Source organism: Anolis sagrei, chromosome X (genome assembly GCF_037176765.1).
Source record: "Anolis sagrei isolate rAnoSag1 chromosome X, rAnoSag1.mat, whole genome shotgun sequence".
In the NCBI taxonomy this organism is placed as follows: Eukaryota; Metazoa; Chordata; class Lepidosauria; order Squamata; family Dactyloidae; genus Anolis; species Anolis sagrei.
In genome coordinates, this window is record NC_090034.1 from 34,237,469 (window position 1) to 34,252,184 (window position 14,716).

At 47.6% G+C, this 14,716-nt stretch overlaps 1 protein-coding gene across 1 annotated transcript; it reads right to left on the reverse strand.

Moving 5' to 3' along the window:
• Positions 1-346: 346 nt before the first annotated feature.
• CLDN5 (claudin 5) lies at positions 347-5,000 on the reverse strand. Its single transcript, XM_060785887.2, has one exon. The coding sequence runs from the start codon at positions 4,967-4,969 to the stop codon at positions 4,304-4,306; it is 666 nt and encodes a 221-aa protein (XP_060641870.1). The 5' UTR covers positions 4,970-5,000; the 3' UTR covers positions 347-4,303.
• Between the last annotated feature and the right edge of the window lie 9,716 nt (positions 5,001-14,716).

Below are 14,716 nucleotides of genomic sequence, written 5' to 3' on the forward strand. Positions count from 1 at the left end.
AAACAAATACCTTGAGAAAGAAGAAGGCGGCTGGAAATGCAGGTATTCAAACTAATACGATGGTATCAAGATCAAACCAAGGGAGACTTGGGAGGCATCTACACTTCTAATTAACACAGTTTGACATCTCATCAAATGTGGTGGCTCAATGCTATAGAATCCTGGGAGTTGCACAAAGTCTTTAGCTTCTCTGACAAAGACCTAGAGCTTCCAGGATTCCAGAGCATTGAATCAAACTGCATTAATTCAACAGCGTAGAATAAATGCACTCCCGGTTAATGTTTTCCTATCTGAAATCAGGATTTGGTTCTCTTCTTTAAAAAAATAAGAAACACAGACAGATAGATGTATTATATATAATATATTATAAATAAACAGAGAATATAAAATGTACAAAGGTCTTGGATTTCAAAACACTGATGAATCCCCCCCCATCCCACCCCAAGATTACATGAAATTGCGTCTGATCCAGTACCGGTGTCCGATTCCGCACCAAATGCATTAAAAAGTTTTATTTGGAGGTAAGTATGTAATACTGAAATGGTCATTCAAATAAATCTTTTTTTAAAAAATCATGTGCACAAAGTCCACACGTGTTTTGAAAAGGAACTTCAGAGGAAGGCAATCTGACCCTGTAGTTGCTTAAGTCTAGTATGTTGTAAACCTCCTTGAGCCCCCTCAGGGGTGAGAAAAGGTAAAGGTTTTCCCCTGACATTAAGTCCAGTCATGTCCGACTCTGGGGGGTTGGTGCTCATCTCCATTTTGAAGCCAAAGAGCCAGTGTTGTCCATAGACACCTCCAAGGTCATGTGGTGGCATACAAATACAGTAAATAACAATAATAACAAACCGGGATTGAATCCACCACAATGCTCAAAGAACTGGCCTTCAAACTCAAAGAACAGGTTCCTTACAAAGATTCAATAAAGGGCCAGCTAACACCTCCCAACAAAAGATCCCCCCAGGCAGGAAGCAGCCAGGCTTTGAAGCTGCAAGGCTACCCTAGACATTATTCCAAGGATATATATACCCCACTTTCCTAATTCCCAAAAGACCTCACAACCTCTGAGGATGCCTGCCATAGATGTGGGCAAAATGTCAGGAGAGAATGCTTCTGGAACATGGCCAGAGAGCTCGGAAAACTCACAGCAACCCTGTGATCGTGGCCATGAAAGTCTCTGACAACATATTCGACAAATCCCTCTCCTTCTTGCAGGCAAAAAATCAAACTAATCAAAATAGCATCAGGGATCGTTGATTTAGAATAGGCGCAATGCCCAAAATGAGCTGAAAATTCAATTCCTAATGATTTCTTCAAAAACAATTCAGAGAAAATTGAACTTAGAAGAACATGAATGTCACGCTGCTTTGGTTAAGAAGCAGTCTGACACACTGAGAACAAAACAGTGCCGAATACAAGCCTTAAATGAATACACACAAGGCCCTCCGTATCCACCGGGGTTCGGTATACAGTCCCATTATCTACAATGGTCTACTGAAACGGCACCCCTTCTATAAAATGGCAAAAAATGCTTTGCCTTTGGGATTAAATTTTTTTTAAAAGCAATGATGGATGGAATCTGTGGATGCAGAATCCATGGATACAGAGGGCTGACTTCCATTTCAAATGGGTGCTCCCAAAACCTTTCTTCCAGTTAGGAAACAATGCAAGGGACCCACTTGGCAGAGGGATGAGTACAATGTACAAACTGTCAATTTAAATATCATGTGTGTGTGTGTTGGTCATCCCCTGAGGCACCTCATTAAGAAGTAATGTGGCAAATCACTTAATGAGGACTAGTACAGTGCAGAGTCCAAAGCCCTAAAGTCTCAGGAATGTGTTCTTTTTGCAAGACAGTCTTCTCCAAAGGCCATTCAAAGGGAAAGAAGAGGTCCGAGAGAGTGTTTGTTGCAAGCCAAAGCTGAACTGGCATCTTTCTGGGCAGCAAAAGGGTACAGAAACGGCAAATGGCATCCTTCTGGGTCCTTGGAAAAGCCTCAAAGAGTCACCGAGCCAGGGAGAAGGCGGAGAGGAGAGTACTAGTCTTCAGCCCCGCCTGCGTGGGCATCTTTCAGGGCATGGCGAAGGCACAAAAATGGTGAGAAACAGCTCAGTGAAGGTCGAGCTGGTATCTCTCTGGGCATCGAGAGGCAATTAAAACAGTGAGAAGAGTGCTAGCCTTCAGCCCAGCCTGCGTCGGCATCTTTCGGGACCTGAATGAGTCACAGAAGCGGAGGAGAGCTGGCATCTTTCAGGGCGCTTTCCAAAGTACATCCAGAGGCACCGCCAGAGATACAGAATTGGCAAGCGGCATGTTTCTGGTCACTTCAAAGGCACTTAGAGGTCCAGGAGAGCACTAGTCTTTGGCCCAGCATGATTTTGGGGCATTGGAAAGGAACAGAAACAGTGCCACGAAGACCAGGAGAGCTGGCCATTGACTGGGCCCTTCAAAGAGCATCAGGAGGGACATTGGGAGGTCCAAAATGGGGAATAGCACCTTCCTGGGCCCCTCTGAGGGCACCAAGAGGCACAGAAGGGTTGAGAAGACATCCAGGAGAGCCCTCGCCTTCAGCCGCAGCCAGCGTAGGCATCTTTGGGGGCACAGAAGGGTCAAGAGGAAGTCTAGGCATGAGCTAGTCTTCAGCCACAGCATCTTTGGGGGGCACTTCGAAAGGCACCAAGGCACAGAGAGGGTGGGAAGTGGTCCGGAAGGTGAGCGACCCTGGACCCAGGCTGAGCTGCCATCCTTTGGGTCCCTTTGAAGAGGCACAGAATTGGGGAGAAAAAAAAGTCAAGGAGAGCGCAAACCTTCACCCCAACCTGACCGGGTTGAGGGCCTTTTGAAGGGGCCTGACGAAGACGTCTGGGAAAGCCGGCATCTCTCTGGGGCCCTTGGAAGGCCCACCAGAAGGGACAGAAATGGCAAAGGGCATCTTTCTCGGCCCTTAAAAGGGCAAAGAAGAATGCAGAGTCAGTCCAGAAGAGGGCCAGTCTGGGTGGGCATCTTTTGATGGGCATCAAGAGGCACAGAAAGGGAGAAAAGCAGTCCAGGTGAGGGACAGTCTTCATTGTGGCCTACGTGGACATCTTTTGAGGGACTCTGAGGGGTGGAAGGGTGGCAAATCAGCCTAGGAGAGGGCAAGTGTGTGTGGGCATCTTTCAAGGCACTTTGATGGGCACAGAAAGGGAGAAAAGCAGTCCAGGTGAGGGACAGTCTTCATTGTGGTCTACGTGGACATCTTTTGAGGGACTCTGAGGGGTGGAAGGGTGGCAAATCAGCCTAGGAGAGGGCAAGTGTGTGTGGGCATCTTTCAAGGCACTTTGATGGGCACAGAAAGGGAGAAAAGCAGACCAGACGAGGGCCAGTCTGTGAGGGCATCTTTCAGGGCACTTCGAAGGGCGGAAGGGTGGAGAAACAGAACAGGTGAGGCCAAGTCTGTGTGGGCATCTTTGAGGGCATTTTGAGGGCCAGAAAGGGCAAAAAACAGTCCAGGTGAGGGCCAGTCTGTGCGGGCATCTTTCAGGGCACTTCGAGGGTGGCAGAGTGACAAATGAATCCAGGCGAGGCCAAGTCTGTGTGGACATCTTTCAGGGCACTTTGAGGGGCAGCAGAGTGGCAAATGAGTCCAGGCGAGGTCGAGTCCCTGTGGGCATCTTTCAGGGAACTTTGAGACATGGAAATTGTGAAAAGCAGTCCAGGCGAGGGCCAGTTTTCGTCACAGCCTATGTGGGCATCTTTTGGGGCACTTCAAGGGGTGGAGGAGTAGCAAATGAGACCGAATCTGTATGGGCATCTTTCAGGGCACTTTGAGGCACGGAAAGTGTGAAAAGCAGTCCAGGCAAGGGCCAGTCTTCATCCTGGCCTGTGTGGGCATCTTTCAGGGCATTTAGAGGCACAAAAAAGTTGACAAACATTCTAGGTGAGAGCCAGTCTTCATCTTGGCCTGTGTGGGCATCTTTCGGGGCCCTTCGATGGGCACTGAGAGGCAGAGAAGAATGGAGAATCAGTCCTGGGGAGGACCAGCCTGGGTAAGCATCTTTCGGGGCACTTTGATGGGCCTGAAGAGGAGAGGCCCTGGCGTGGTTCAGGGCCCTTGGGAGAGCCTCCTGAGCAGGCCTGGGCCAACTTGGGCCCTCCAGGGGCTTTGAACTCCAACTCCTGCCGTCTGTTAGGAATGGTGGGAGTTGGTGTCCAAAGCCGCCGGAGGGCCCAAGTTGGGCCAGGCCTGCTGCTCCAGAGCCAGGGCAAGGGGGCTTTCCTTCTTCTTCGCTCGCTCGCTCGCTCGCTCGCTCGCTCGGGGGCTCAGACGTAGTTCTTCTTGTCGTACTCGGCGGTGGGGCTGGCGGAGGGGCTCCTCCGCGGGGCGGCGTACTTGACGGGGAAGGCGGGGGCCTGAGGCGGGTTGCTCCGGAGGGCGGCGGCCAGGATGAGGCTCCCGCCGAGGAGGAGGAGGGCGGCGGCGGCCCAGCCCAGGTAGAGGGCGGCGCCCATCTCGCGCTTCTGCGAGGCCTGGACGGCCGGGTCGTAGAAGTTGCGGATGATGAGGTGGGCGAACCAGGAGGGCGGCACGAGGACCAGGAGGCCGCAGGCGGCGAAGAGCGCCCCTCCGCCGCCCGCCACCCGCGCCTTGACGCGCCCGGCCTTCAGGCAGGTGGTGCACCGCGCCCCGGCCACCGTCACCAGCAGCGCCGCCAAGCCCAGCAGCGCCGCCAGCACCGTCAGCGTCCGCCCGGCCTGCACCTCCGGCCGCAGCGCCAGCACCGAGTCGTGCACCTTGCACTGCATTTGGCCCGTGCTCTGCACCACGCAGTCCATCCACAGGCCCTCCCACGTGCTCTGCGCCACCACGATGTTGTGCTCCAGGAAGGCCGAGACCCGCCACATGGGCAGCGCCGCCACCAGCAGCGCCCCCGCCCAGCCCAGCACGCTCAGCGCCAGCCCCAGCAGCTCCAACGCCGCCCAGCCCATTGCCAAGCTCCGCTAGCCACACCGACGACCCTCGCCGGCGTCTGAGGGCCGGGCGCCGACGGGGCGCCCTTTATAGAGCCCGCCGAAGTTCTGTCTCCGCCCACGCCTCCGAGGAAGGGCCAATCGGCAGAGAGGAGGTGCCCGGGCCGGGCCAATGGCTGTGTCATGCGCCCAAAGCGCGTGGGACAGAAACCAGCCTTGGAAGGGAAGCGTAAGGAGGGGGAGTCCCAAGTTTGGGGAAGACTCCAGCCCAGAGTTTCTCAACCTTCCGAATGCCACGACCCCTTCATACAATTCCTCATGTTGGGGTGACCCCAACCATCACATTATTTTCGTTGCTACCCCATAACTGTAATTTTGCTACTGTTAGGAATTGTCATTATGCAGCAGGATGTATCTTCATTCATTGGACCAAATTTGGCACAAATAGCAGATACGCCGAAATCTGAATACTGGTGGGGTTGGGCAGGGGGGTTGATTTTGGCATTTGGGAGTTGTTGGGATGTATAGTTCACCTACAATTCTGAACTCCATCAATGATGGAATTGAACCAAACTTGGCACACAGAACTCCCACGACCAACAGAAAATACTGGAAGGGTTTGATGGGCACTGAACTTGAGTTTTGGAGTTGTAGTTCACCTACATCCAGAGAGCACTGTGGACTCAAACAATGATGGATCTGAACCAAACTTGGCACAAATACTTAATATGCCCAAATTTGAACACTGATGGCGTTTGGGGAAAATAGACCTTGATATCTGGGAGTTGTAGTTGCTGGGATTTATAGTTCACCTATAGTAAAAGAGCATTCTGAACCCCACCAACGATAGAATTGGGCCCAACATTCCACACAGAATCCATATAACCAACAGAAAATGCTGTGTTTTCTAAAGGTCTTTGACAACCCTACTGACAACCCCTTGCAACCCCCCCCCATGAGTCCTGACCCCCAGGTTGAGAACCACTGCTCCAGCCCAAAAGGAGAGGCTAGTTTGTTGTTGTTTATTTGTTCAGTCGCTTCTGACTCTTCGTGACTTCATGGACCAGCCCACACCAGAGCTCCTTGTCAGCCATCTCCACCCCCAGCTCTTTCTGAGTCAACCCAGTCACTTCAAGGATACCATCCATCCATCTTGCCCTTGGGCAGCCCCTCTTCCTTTTTCCTTCCATTTTCCCCAGCATCATTGTCTTCTCCAAGCTCTCCTGTCTTCTAATGGTGTAGCCAAAATACTTAAACTTTGCCTCTAATAGCCTTCCTTCCAATGAGCAGTCGGGCTTTATTTCCGGGAGTATGGACTGGTTTGATCTTTCAGTCCAAGGCACTCTCAGAATTTTCCTCCAACACCACAGTTCAGAAGCATCTATCTTCCTTTGCTCAGCCTTCCTTATGGTCCAGCTCTCACATCCATAGGTTACTACGGGGAAACCATTGCTTTAACTATGCAGATCTTCATTGCCAGTGTGATGCCTCTGCTCTCAACTGTTTTATCGAGATTGGCCATTGAGGCTAGTACAGGCATGTTAGTACCGGCAGACTAATAATATTGCAGAATATTAGTATAGTACAAAATAATAATAATAATAATAATAATAATAATAATAATAATAATGAATGCTTCTACCTCACAATGTCTCCATGGAAGCATTCTGGAGCAGGTTCTGTGACTGGCTTTCTTTCTTCCATCTCCCTCATCTGGTTGCTTCCACAGACTACCTATTACAATGCAGCCTGAGCCCTGCCACATGCACAATGGAGGACCTTCTTATAGCAACACTAGAGGCACTCCAAGTGGCCAGTTACTGGTCAAAGAACATTTTATATAATGCCAAGTTTTTAAACTTTGTGTTTTCTCAAATACATCACAACTGTACCCTTGGTTCACTCCTGATATGATAAATAAATACATCTCCCTCATACACCTCCCTCCTTCTTTACTTTATTCCTTCCTTCCTTCCTTCCTTCCTTCCTTTCTTTCCTTTTCTCCTACACCTCACTAATTCTTTCCCTTTCTATTTCGTTGTGGCTCTTTCTTTCCTACCTCCGTTTCCCTCACACACCTTCTGCCTCTTTCCTTCCTTTCCTTCCTTTCCCTCTTACACCTTCCCCCTCTTCTCCCTCCCCTTTATCTTCCCTTCTTTCTTATTTGCTCCTATCCTCTCTTTTTTTACCTTCCTTTCCCTCATTCCTTTTCGCTTTTTGTTTCTCTTCCCTCCTTTTTCTTTTTTCACCCTCCCTCCCTTCTCTCTTCCTTTCTTTCCCTTCTTTTTCTCTTTCTTTCCTTCTCTCCTTCCTCCCTTCCCCTCATACATTTGTCACCTAGCTGCAGCCAATCCACTTTGCTCCTTTTCTTTTCCAGTGACATCACAAAGGGCGGCAAGTTGCTTCAGGTGTGACAGAATCAGCTATCTACAAAGACGTTGCTCAGGGGACACCTGGATGTGTTAACGGTCTGCGGGGAGGCTTCATGTCCCAAGAAGAATGACCTGCCTCAGTGACCTGCTTGCTCCATCAGTGTTTAGCATTTACAATAATGACCAGCCGCTACCAGAAGGGACAGAGAGTTTCATCTATGCTGACGATCGTGCCATCTCCGCTCAAGCAGGGAGCTTTGAAATGGTTGAACAGAAGCTCTCCGAAGCTTTAGGTGCTCTTACTGCCTGTTACAGGGAAAACCAGCTGATCTATTTAAAATACAGATGTGTGCTTTTCACCTTAAGAACAAACAAGCATCACAAGCTCTGAGGATTACCTGGGAAGGAATCCCACTGGAGCATCGCAACACATCCAAATACCTGGGAGTTACTCTGGACCGTGCTCTGACTTATAAGAAGCACTGCTTGATTATCAAGCAAAAAGTAGGTGCTAGAAATAATATTGTACAAAAGCTGACTGGAACAACCTGGGGATCACAACCAGACACAGTGAAGATATCTGCCCTTGCACTTTGCTACTCAGCTGCTGAATATGCATTCCAAGTGTGGAATACATCTCACCATGTTAAAACAGTGGATGTGGCTCTTAATGAGACATGCTGCATTATCACAAGATGTCTACACCTTGCACCACTGGAGAAATTATACCATTTAGCTGGTATTGCACCACCTGACATCCGCCAGGAAGCAGCAGCCAATAATGAAAGGACCAAGGCAGTGACATCTCTAGTCAATCCTCTGTTCGGATAATAGCCAGCATGCCAATGCCTTAAATCAAGAAACAGCTTCCTAAGATCAAGAGAGATACTCACAGGATCTCCTCAGCAAGTGAGAGTCCAAAAGTGGCAAGCTAAAACCTGGAATTTCAATCAGTGGCTGAGACCAAATGAGAAACTCCTCCCTGGGCACACAGAAGATTGAGATACTTGGAAGGTGATGAACAGACTGAGATCTGGCACCACGAGATGCAGAGCTAACTTTAAGAAATGGGGCTATAAAATGGAGTCCACAACATGTGAGTGCAGAGAAGAGCAAACCACAGACCACTTACTCCAATGCAACCTGAGTTCCATCACATGTACGAAGGAGGACCTCCTCACAGTGACACCAAAGGCACTCCATGTGGCCAGCTTCTGGTCAAAGAACATTTAGTACAATGCCAAGTTTTTTAACTTTGATTGTGTTTTAAAATATATGTTAACTGTACCCTCAACTTGCTTCTGACACAATAAATAGATATTACAAAGGGCCACTTCACCTACCAGCAACCAATCCACTTTGCTCCTTTTCTTTCCCAGTGACATCACAAAGGGCCACTTCACCTAGCAACTGCCAATCTGCTCTGCTCCTTTTCTTTCCCAGTGACATCACAAAGGGCCACTACACCTAGCAATCGCCAATCCGTTCTGCTCCTTTTATTTCTCAATGCACCACAAAGGGCCACTTCACCTAGCAGCAGCCAATCTGCTTTGCTCCTTTTCTTTCCCAGTGACATCACAAAGGGCCACTTCACCTAGGAACAGCCAATTCACTCTGCTCCTTTTCTTTCTCAATGATACCACAAAAGGCCACTTCACCTAGCAACTGCCAATCTGCTCTGCTCCTTTTCTTTCCCAGTGACATCACAAAGGGCCACTACACCTAGCAATCGCCAATCCGTTCTGCTCCTTTTATTTCTCAATGCACCACAAAGGGCCACTTCACCTAGCAGCAGCCAATCTGCTTTGCTCCTTTTCTTTCCCAGTGACATCACAAAGGGCCACTTCACCTAGGAACAGCCAATTCACTCTGCTCCTTTTCTTTCTCAATGATACCACAAAAGGCCACTTCACCTAGCAGCAGCCAGTCTGCTTTGCTCCTTTTCTTTCCCAGTGACATCACAAAGGCCACTTCGCCTAGCAACAGCCAATCCACTTTCAATCCCTCTGCTCCAGTCGTTTTTTAAATGTCTCAACCCTTGATTATTTTAAGTTGGACAACGAAGGTCTGGGTGGGAAGTTTGGTCCAAATCCATTAAGCCACGGAGGAACCTTTGTGGCACAAACCAACCAACATCCATACTTTGACTTTTATATAAATAGATTTTAAATAATTTATTACATGCAGGAAAGATTAGGTGCATGGAGCCATCTGAAAACAAAGGAATTGCTCTCTGAGCAGATTTTTAGATTACACTGTGTAACACTTACTTCCAAAGTAAGTACCGTACAATTGAACAGGAAATAACACTTGGAACAGTATTTCCAAATTTTGTTACATAGTGTGGTTGTTGCTGTTGTTGTTGTTGTTGTTATTGACAGCGGAATATGTAAATTCCCAGCAGCATCCTGCCTAATCCTATATTTGTTTTTGGTGTAAGCAGAAGCTTAAAAAGTCTGATTTGCAACAATAGGTGGTCATGAAGGGGAGCATTTCTAGGGTAGCCTTTCTTTAGATGCCTGCCATTTTTCCTCCCCATTAGAACTGTTTGAAATCAGTTCTGTAGCACTGATCCATGGCAGTTCAAGTCATGTCAAACTGCATTCCACAGTGTAGAGATGCACCCCTAGGCCCATCAGCCAAGCTAGCATGGACAATGGGGTATGTAGTCTGCCGCCTGGCATGTGGTAGAGTCCATGAACCCCTCTGGATGAGTCAATGGAGGCAAGATGTGGGTGCAAAGAGTGTGGGATCGAAGGGTTTTCATAATAGAAGGCTCCTCCTTTTGATCAGGGGCACAAAGGTCTTCACTTCCTCAGTGAAATAATGCAAGAGGTTTTCCATGCCTAAAAAAGGAAATGGCTGGAGAGAGTGCCTCCGCTCACCGCAAATACTTCCTCTGTGGAAAATGGGAAGTGACTGCATTTAAGTCCTGCAGGACGTGTCAGGTTTGATAAGCGCCATCGAGTATCACAAGGGGGTTACCATTGCCGTCACAAACACATCTGCCCCCCTTTTTTGGTCATTTATTTGTGGGGAGACAAACGTAAAAAGGTCCATTATAAAGTTGTTGCACTGTGAACATCTCATTCATGAATGGCAAAATTGCATTGCTGATTGAGTACTTCTTCTTCTTCTTCTTCTTCTTATTATTATTATTACTATCATAATAATCATCATTATTTATACCCCATGTTTTCTCTCCACAAAGGAGACTCAGGTCCCTTCTGCACTGTTCTTATATCCCAGGATCGGATCCCAGGTTATCTGCATTGAACTGGATTATTTGAGTCTTCATTGTCATATAATCTGGGATAAACAGATAATTTGAGATCAGATCCTGGGATATAAGGACAGTGTAGGATTACTCCTATCACTGGAATGTAGACACCGAGGGCTATAACCTCTTTCACAGAAACAGAACAAAGGAGAGAGGAGGGGAAGTAGCTTTATATGTCAAAAACAGTTACACCGCAGAAGAGATACAAGACTGCAATCCAGGAAACCAGCTTGAAATCATCTAGATAAGAATCAAGGGAACTGGGACTCAAAAAGATCTCATCGTGGATGCTACTATAGACGTCCGAGCCAGGATGAAGAACTCAATGAAGCCTTTTGTGAACTGTTGGCTAAACAGGCACAAAGAAGTGATATAGTAGTCATGGGCGATTTCAACTATCCCGATATTTGCTGGAAAACAAATTTGGCCAAGAGTACGAAGTCCAACAAATTCCTCGCTTGCCTTGCAGACAATTTTATGGTCCAGAAGGTAGAAAAGGCAATAAGGGCATTGGCTACTCGCAATCTCATTCTAATAAATGCAGAGGACCTAATTAATGCAGTTGAAGTGGTCGGATCCTTAGGGCCAACAAAGAGAAAAAACAGGACAAGTGCAAAGAAGCCAGAATGGATATCCAAAGAACTTCTAACTGGGTTAAGACTCAAACGAAACATGCACAAGAAGTGGAAAAGGGGAAAAATCACCAAAGAAGAATTCAAACGAATAACCAACTCTTGTAAGGAAAAGGTTCCCAAGGCTAAAGTGCAAAATGAGCTCAGGCTTGCCAGGGGCATTAAAAACAATAAAAAGGGCATCTTTGCTTATGTCAATAAAAAAAGGAAGAACAAGGAGGTGATAGGGCCTCTGTGAGGAGAAGGTGGGGTAATGCTGACAGAGGATAGGGAAAAGGCAGAACTACTTAATGTCTTCTTTGCCTCAGTCTTCTCACAAAAAGAAAGTTGTCCTCAACTTCAGTGACATGGAGTAGATGAAGGATTAGGGGAATTCCAACCCCAAACAGGGAAACAAGTCATCCAGGAATACCTGGCTGCTCTAAACAAATTCAAGTCCCCAGGGCTGGATAAGCTACATCCAAGAGTATTGAAAGAACTAGCAGAAGTCATTTTGGAATCATTGGTGATATCGGGCTAGAATTTAGAGGCTCCCACCCAGGAGAGAGGAGCCCTCAGACCCACCAACGAGAGTCCGGTATTCTGGTGAACAAAGGAAAGAGCCAATAGAATTTTCCCAGATTTTTTCCAATAAATCTCACCAAAGTTGAAGAAAAGCCACCGAGCTGTATTTATTTCGTTCAGCTGGTACAGATGTCAAACCACGATAGTTCGTCAGGAGAGACATACATTCAATACATTGTAGTACATTTTAATAGAAAAACAGAACTGTCAAAGTTCAAATTTCCTGCCCCCCGTCCCTTTGCCGTCATTCTCCTGATTGGCTGTCATCATCAGCTGGAGGGGAGGCACGACTGGCTTAGCCGCACCTCAGCCAATCAGAGAGCCAGCGCCACATCGAGCTCTTGTCCAATGAGAGCGGAGGAGGCGGTTCAAGAGGAAAACAATGAACCGAGAGTCCAGATGAGTGGATTATAATAACTCAATATGTGTCCTGATAGCCTGCGATTAATCAGAGATTCCTCAAGCTGGCTGGGTATTGTCTTGGAAGGTTTAAGTATGTAGAAAAAGGCTGGCACGTCCACCAAGCCCTGATAGTTTCCTGACTTAGATATTGGATTATTTGATGTTACCTGTGTGAGTTTCAGTCCCAAGGGAAATGACAATGAGAAGAAAGCTGGGACATCCTGATCTTCCCTGAAGGCAGGATGTCCCTTTGTTGGTAGGTGACCTATTCACCATGGGGGCCCTTCTCGGGCAGACCTGCTCCGAAACCCAAGTAGTGCCTTGCTATTGTCATGCAATCAGTCTTTGTTGGAAATCTTAAATCAATAGCGATTTGCCTCAGGAAATGAACTTCCCAAGACTGGTGTCTTGCTGGGGTCATGAAAGGTGGTTTCCCATATTTCATATACGAACATACACATAGGGGATTTATAAGGCATACACAAGGGAAAAATGGAGGGAAAAGGAAATTCATATGGACCCATTCCACCCACCAAAGTCCAAAAAGAGTCCAATATCATGAAATCATATAGTCCCCCAGTCATGATGGGGAGTTCATGGGGTTTGGGAAAAAGTTCCAAAAAGTTTTTTTAAGTTCTTAAAAGTTGAAGGAAGTTGATAAAAGTTGTAAAGTCCAAGGGGGGAAGTTGGAAAAGGTGTCCCAGTGTCCATGGCGTTCGTATGAGCTGGCTGCCATCGTTGGAGATCAAGATCCACTGAGTTAACTATAGATCCCTCTTCTCCAAGGACCAAGGCAGCCTGCCAACATCTTGGGGTTCCTCTGGGGTGACCGCGACAGTTGCCCAAGATCAGCAGGCTCCCTGAGCATCCACAAAATGGTGGCGACACGGCAGCGTCTCCAAAAAAACAGCTGGGCTCCAGGTCAAGGTTTTAGAGACAAAAAAGGTTATTCCCCGGAGTGGAGGGGTCAGCGGAGCGAAACCGAGGTAGCCATTAATCTTAGAATTCTCCCGGGAGAAGAATGACACAATTTTTGAAGCGATCCGTTGACCCGTGGATACAGGGGCCAGAGGGGGTTTCCGTATCCACAGTTTAAGGGAACACAGTTTTCGCCTCCCCGGGACGCGAAAATCGCATCCCAGAAGGGCCAGCAGTCATCTGCAACCTGGGAGAAGAAAGGTTAATGGAAAGAGAGGTTTGAGGCAATGAAAAGACACAAAGTAATACTGTGGAGAGGGAAAAGGTTACAATTAATTGATACTTTTATTGGGGGGATTAGTTACAATGTTAGGAAGGGGGAGAAAGCGCAGTAATGAGAAGGTCTCTAAGTTGCAGCTGCTGCTGTGGCCGCGTTCATGCAGGTTGGCCCAAGCGGGGCAATGGAGAACTGAGGAACTCCCTGCTGCAGGTCAGATCAGCTTGAAGGCAGGGAGTTCCGTGTTCGACCTCAGTTGAATTCTGCCAACTGAGAGAAAATGCGGGCAATGCTGCCCTAGCAAAGGAAAAACCACGCTGGCAAAGAGAAAGGGGCGGAGAAAGGGGTGGGGTGAGAGGCGGAGTCTCGTGATGTCAGGGACGTGCTAGCAAGGTTTTCTCCCGCAGGAACCTAGTTTGCGACGGCTCTTAGAGTTCTTGGAGAACAGGCGAAGTCCCAGCAGATTGGAGGGGGGCAAATGTCCTTATCTATCTTCAAACAATTACCCAAACAATTACTGCCGGGTCAACCTCACATTGATACCAGGCAAGATTCTGGAAAAGATAATTAAGGAAGTGGTCTGCAAACATTTAGAAAGGAATGCGGTCATTGCTAAGAGACAACACGGATTTATCAAAAACAAGTCATTCAAAACTAACCTGATCTCTTTTTTCGAAAGAGTTAGAAGCTGGCTAGATGCAGGGAACATCGTGGATGGAGCCTATCTGGATTTCAGGAAGGCTTTCAACAAGGTCCCCCACGACTATGGTTAGATGGGTCTCTAATTGGTTAAGTGAATGAACCCAAAGGGTGCTCGCTAATGCTTCCTCTTCACCCTGGAAAGAAGTGACGAGTGGAGTGCCATAAGCAGGGTTCTGTTCTGAACCCAGTTCTTTTCAACATCTTTATTAATGACTTAGATGAAGAGTTAGAAAGCATTATCATCAAGTTTGCAGACGACACCAAATTGCGAGGGATAGCTACTTCTCCAGAAGACAGGAGCAAAATTCAAAACAATCTTAACAGATTAGAGAGATGATTGGCCAAAACTAACAAATTGAAGTTCAACAGTGACAAATGCAAGACATTAGGCAGAAAAAAATGAAATGCAAAGATACAGAATGCAGGACGCCTGGCTCGACAGCAGTCCGTGTGAAAAAGATCTTGGAGTCCCTGTGGACAGGAAGGTGAACACGAGCCAACAATGTGATGTGGCAGCTAAAAAAAGCCAATGGGATTTTGGCTTGCATAAATAGGAGTCTAGTGTCTAGATCCAGGGAAGTCATGCAACCTCTCTATTTGGCCTTGTCAGACCACACC

Excerpts from the sequence above, each read along its gene's own strand:
- CLDN5 (XM_060785887.2), bottom strand. The coding sequence starts at position 4,969 with ATGGGCTGGGCGGCGTTGGAGCTGCTGGGGCTGGCGCTGAGCGTGCTG.